Raw genomic sequence first — 6,116 nt, forward strand, 5'->3', positions numbered from 1 at the left:
GTCAAACTATTGCCTTTGCTTCGACTTCGCCCTGCCATCTGCTAGCCGCCTGGTTAGCTCAGATGGTAGAGCGACTGCCCCGGAAAGGCGGTGGTCCCGGGTTCGAGTTCCGGAGCAGGACAAATTTTTGTTCGACTCCAAGGATTTTCTTTCGAGGAACCCGTATGGGTTTCTGTTATAGCAATTGTTAAGATTGGGTGGATGTCTCATTTTCCCTTGAATAATTACTTCCCTCCACCTTGCGGGTTTCCGCAGACCTATTACGTCAATGTCTTGCCTTCGCTTAGAGTTGTCGATAACTTGGACTTCGCCCTACGATCTGCTATTCGCCTGCATGGTTAGCTCAGATGGTAGAACGGCTGCCCCGGAAAGGCGGTGGTCCCGCGTTCGAGTACTGGACCAGGACGAATTTTCCTCAACTGCAAGGCTTTCCTTTCGAGAAACCCGTATGGGTTTCCTTTGTAGCAATAGCTACGATTGGTTATATGTCTCACTTTTCCTTCATTAATTAGAATTCCTTTTCATCCCAAGTTTTTGTTAGGGCGACGATCCTCTTCTCCCGTATCAAGATTTTTCATATACTTAAGACCACAATAACGCCACAAAACCTAGCTGTGATTGCTTCTTTTCTTTTACGCTGTCACATCCACTAATTTTATTTCCTTTTATTTACTCAAGTGCTTCTACAAACACATACTGGCGCAAAGCTGCCACGCAAAAAAATGATCTTGTAACACAACTGAATTTGCAGAACACATTGCATGCTCCTTACTCGGAACATTTTATTATCCTCACTAGGCAATACAATCACAGCATAAACGTGCAAAGCAAATCGAGGTACATAATGCACTTCATTGTATTAGTATAGTTCACACACATTCGATATTGAGAAAATTGTCGGTTGTCAGTTTACCTAACTGTCACTGAGGTGTTGTTCCCTGACCACCTTGGGCTGTTTTTTGACCGAGCTCTTGAACTGCTGGACGCCTTGCCTCGCACGTGATATGTTTGGCCTCTTGGTGGATGCGCAGGCTTCCGACGGCAGGCTGTACGGCACAACAGCTGCTGCGGGAGGTAAATGTGACTTGCGTTGAGAGGGCGCGGTGGCAGTGCTCGTACTCTGTCCGATTTAGGCTTTCGATTTGGCACTTTTCGCAGACGATACTGCGGTGCGTGACACTGATCTTTGCGGCCTGAGTTTCTTTGAAGGAGTGCTGGGGTTGTGGACACTGTCTGCACCATCCGCCTTGGAAGGGTCAAGAACGGTGGTCGTAACGGTGGCGATAAACTGCAAGCACGAAATGTACATTTTACCGAACCAAAGCAGAGAAATAGAACCGCCAATATTACGCGCCTGATTTGCAGAGCAAGAGCCACAAGCTTAAAACTCTTGCTTGTGGCTTTATTTATTTATTCATTTATTTACAATCCTGTCAAAGCCCGGATGTAGTAAAACGACGACTGGTTTGATGAATATACAACACGTACAGAAAAAGCTTAAAAATGAGCATTGTGCAGGGCAGCCTCCACGTTGTTGGAATCGGCGATCGATGGCAGTAGAACGGTGGTCCCAGACGACGCAAATTCTAAGATCACATGAGTGGGCGAACAGGTTCGTGAGGCCGGCTGGAAATTCTACTTTGAAGCTATGATCTCTCCTGTGAGAGACTTATGTTAACCTACAGAAAGTAGCCTTTCCGAAATGACTATAATGCACCCAAGTTTATGCGTAGCAGTCTGAAAGTAAACGTTCTAATCAACTATGGCGACATTGCGCACTAAGCTGGCCACTGGAAGCGCGAAGACACACCGGAAAAAGATACTTTTCGCTATATTTTCCGTGATTCATTTCACATTATTTACAATAGAGAAATGACTCATTGTGCTCAGCGCTTGCTGACGAAGTCCAATGGCGGAGTCACCCCTACAATTTCTTCTCTTTTTCGAGAAAGTGGGAATCGACAGCAGATTTCGATGTACGCTCAATGTGTGCACCAGTTGAAAGTACTCTGCTAAAACTGGCGGAGCGAACCAGAACTGTGCGTAAAGGAAAGCCTTGACACGCACTCATTGTTTTTTTCACTGCCTAATCTCTTGGCGACGCTGCTGTAGCTGTGGCGTTCTTGTTATTGGAAGACGCCATGGAAAACTCGTCGCAGTATGTGGCATTGTTCTTGCGGCCCGATGGTTACAGCTCATACTCAGATATCGTAATTCTGACAACTTCGGCGAACAAAGAAAGCCGATGACCCCACCTAGGGTACATCTCTCCTAACTCTGAGTTCGGTGTAGCCCTTCCGGCACCCCGTTATGCTCTGGAGTCTTGGCTTGTGCTCCGATCGGGAAATTGGCGGCGCCGCTCTACGGCAGAAAGCAGCACTCGCTCGCGTAGTTGGTCGGCTGCTCAGAATTCTCCATTGGAATTCAGCATGAAACGCGAGATTGGGAGCATGTTTCTGCGTTGGCAGCAACGTGCTTCTTTTTATTTCGGCGTCGTTTCAGAAGTACGTGGCTAGCTTTGTTTTCCACTGCGCGTTCACATGCTCTAGGCACCGGCGGCGGCGCGGCCTTTTTGCGTTCGACGAGCAATGTTATGCGTGTGCACATGTTACTTACTGTGCCAGTAAAACTTCATTTGGGCCTAGTTGGTACACAATCGCGAACTTAACGTTACAGCGCAAATACCTAAGACGAACCACAAAAATAAAGACATGACACACACTGGCGCTGTTGTTGTGTCACGACACGCACAGCGCCAGTGTTTGTCGTGTCTTTCTTTTTGTGGTTCGTCTTAAGTGTTTGCGCTGTAACGTTAAGTTCAGAAGTACTTACTGGGCGTATACGTGTTTTGCTCTGCTAAGACATTACCTTGTCTTGAAAGCATGTGCTGAGGACAGAACAGGGTGTTTGGACGGAATGAAAATTTTTAAGAATTGAGCAGTTCCACAGACCTGTCCACTCAGTCAGCTAAAGGAATAGCTGATAAAAAGTCAGCAAGGAACGTGGCCTCGGATCACCAGAACACAATAATTCGGGCTGCCGAAACCCGATGCTCAAGCGAAACGTTCGCAATAATTGAAAAAAAAAAAACTAAACAGTTGTTTCGCTTACGTGTCTTTCAATGCCGAGATAGAAATGGCTTGTATATACACCCTAACAAAAGTGGGCGTCAGAACCACCGATTTCACATTTAGCAACAATGGTCGAGAGTGCTGAAGGAACCGCTGCTATACGCATGCGCGAACCGCTTGTATATGCTGCTAAGGGACGCTGACATTTGCGACACTAGTAAATTGCCATAACGATAACATTTGCTACTGCGGTGACATTTCACAAAGCAAAATGGCACATATTGGAGACTTCGCGTTCTTACTGCGATTTCTTCTGGCACAGATCTCATTTATAGGAAAGTTGCGCCAGTAACTGAGGGCGAAAACATGTAATTAGCAAATACAGTATGTTTTTCATTAACCTGTCCTACAGTGTACAACTCCGAAGCATGTTTCTGGGGTCACCAAACAATGCACTTTGGCAGGACAGAGCGGTAGGTTTAAAAGTTCACTCATTTCAAGTACAATTTTTTTCCACGAACGACGTCATAACAGGGCCTCGTGAAGGCGCACTATCTGCGGAGGCCTGCTTTTCCGATAAAAAAGTTTAATAAATTAGGCACAGTTGCACAGAGGCATACGTAGCTTCTGTGTAGATCCGCGTAGGATTGTCGAAAGTGTGAAGAACCTTACTGGATGAGAGCTGAACAGCAATATATACAATGAAGAGAGAGTGGACAACTATAATTTCACACGTGCACTTACATTGAACAGCTTTTCCCACGCCAAGACAGCGCCAGGCGTCATGAGCTTGCCGTTCTTGGGTTGCAGAACGTCCACCACGGCTTTGCCCATGATGCGGAAGTGCATCGGCGTGACACCCAAGTGTTTCTTGTGAACCTCGGCATTCTTGCGGATGAGCGCCTCCAGCAGATCGGCGTCATCGCTGTTATCGACCATGGAAGTCAGCTGGTAGCCGAAGGTGCAGGCGTGCGTCCTGAACAACATGTCTTCTGGCAGGGTCTGGACGGGTTTGCCGCGAAAGTTCCGGAACAGGTGCATGGTGTCGGGCTGCTTGTGGAAGAACGCCTGCAAGATGAGCGCGCCGAAGTTGCGGTTGTGGTCGCAGAAGTATCGCCACGTCTGCTTGAGCAACCGGGTCTCTTTCGGCGTCAGGCCTGTGCGCGGGTTTACCGACTCCTTAGCGAAAACGTGGCCCATTACCTCCGAAGGATAGTTCTTCTTCTACTTCTTCTTCTTTCGCTTCTTGCCTTTCTGCTGTTGTTACCTATCGAGCCTGCGGCTCCTACCTACTATGTGAGATTGGACAAGAAATCGGGGAATTTTTCAACGTTATGAAAAAAATCTGAATTTCCATTCACTATGCGCTCCAATGGGTGAAACGTCAAAGGAGAACCAATGCCACCCCCAATATTAAATAATGATTCCTTGCATAGTGCAGTGGAGCAAACATCCCTCTGGTTAAGTCGCACAGTGAATGTCCCAAAGGAAACAATAACAGGTTCTGTTAATTTCAGCCCAAGTCTTCGAAGATGTAGTTTCAAGGTTCTCTTTCTTGCCGCAGTAAACCGGCGGCGACGCAGGGGGAAATGATAAATTGTTTCTTCCTTACTACAACATGACCGCAGTGGGCAAGGAATAAAACCTGAGTGGTTTAAGTAGAACCTCAGGACCAGAATGTGGTACTCTGGTTTTAAGACGGAAAGCGCAAGTATCTTTGTTCTACAGAATTCGCTACGCCTAAGAAGTTTAGGGTGCACATTACCTGGAGAAGTAGTCAATACTAAGCCTTATAAGACGTTTACAATTGAATGCATACAATATAGAGCCGTAATTCTATCAGTAGTAGAAGAAGTAGTGGGCTGAAAGCAAAGTCTTTGCCAGTAAATTGATTTTTTTCCTTCAGAATCATATCTTTGAAAGCTAGTACTAAAATCAAATGAATACATTGCTCATAAGCAGGGACTGCCAAGTAGAGGAGTTCTATTAGGGGAATCACTAAAAAAGGAAAGGGATAGTGATTCTGTAAGATTAGAACCTTCTGTGGTTGAGTTGTTTTATTTACGTAGAAATAAAGTTACCGCCTTAAACTCAGCCAAACTAGTACTCACAAAATCAGGAAACCCAAAGAAAATAAATCAGTAGACGTAGGACAAAATATTCCATACTCAGGCCTTTCCTAGCACAACGGTGCGTCTGTCGCAAGTAGGATGTTTGTTGATCGTTTGTTTAGACGGTGCTGTATTAATCCGTTTAAGGTGCCGTAAGGCATTAGTTTCGGGTGGACTGCGAGAACGCTATTCAACGAAATTTTCTTCGAGAAACAGTAGGTATTTTTTGGGTGCGCATTGCGAATATGTAGTGACTTAGCTAATGTTCGCGTAAATTGAATTTGCTGTGTTTGTGACTGCGTCAATGAACAGAAAATAATTAATCTGCATAATGGGACATCGTGCAGCTGATAATTGAACCATGTACGCACTGAGTCTTTAAAGGGCAAAACAAGAACAGAACACTTATTATCGGTCAGGCTGATATGTGAGCTAGCCAATCAACATTGCATTTCCTTAGTTACGAGTGCGAAATTTGGTAAACGTCCCTGGCTATCGCACACAGTGGTGTCGCCAATATATATGTAGGTAGTCAGTCATAAGCATTACATATTGTCGCGGTTCACTGGAGACGAGAGCGGTGAGACAATTAGAACAAGGGCGCAGTTCAGGCTTCTTGACTCGTCTTGTGTCCTCGACAGTGGCGCTTACCCACTATGGGGGACTGGCCAAGAAGCAGGTGGTTTTCCGTATGGTTAGAAGTAGAGAGAAACCAGATTTGAATAGTGGAGCGTGGGACGATGTAACTGTAATTTAGAAGTGCAATGAAAATATTGTTAAGAATTTTGATAAAATAGGTTAACCTAAAGAAATGAAATAATAGAAACTGTGGGTAATTTTAGAAATTTTGCAAGGTACACTTTTTGTTTCTCTAACAAAATTGTAAATTGCAAGATAAGCATCCCTGTGGCTGGATCCCAGTGAAGTCGCCCCA

General features: G+C 45.4%; 1 protein-coding gene across 1 annotated transcript; it reads right to left on the bottom strand.

The window, feature by feature from the left end:
* Positions 1–725: 725 nt before the first annotated feature.
* On the bottom strand, positions 726–4,271 carry LOC126540898 (hemoglobin subunit alpha-D-like). The gene is made up of 2 exons (XM_055076443.1): positions 3,816–4,271; positions 726–1,288 (listed from the first exon to the last, which is right to left on the bottom strand). The coding sequence occupies exons 1-2, from the start codon at positions 4,269–4,271 to the stop codon at positions 1,130–1,132; spliced, it is 615 nt and encodes a 204-aa protein (XP_054932418.1). The 3' UTR covers positions 726–1,129.
* Positions 4,272–6,116: the final 1,845 nt, after the last annotated feature.

The sequence above is a fragment of the Dermacentor andersoni genome, chromosome 2 (genome assembly GCF_023375885.2).
Source record: "Dermacentor andersoni chromosome 2, qqDerAnde1_hic_scaffold, whole genome shotgun sequence".
In the NCBI taxonomy this organism is placed as follows: domain Eukaryota; kingdom Metazoa; phylum Arthropoda; class Arachnida; order Ixodida; family Ixodidae; genus Dermacentor; species Dermacentor andersoni.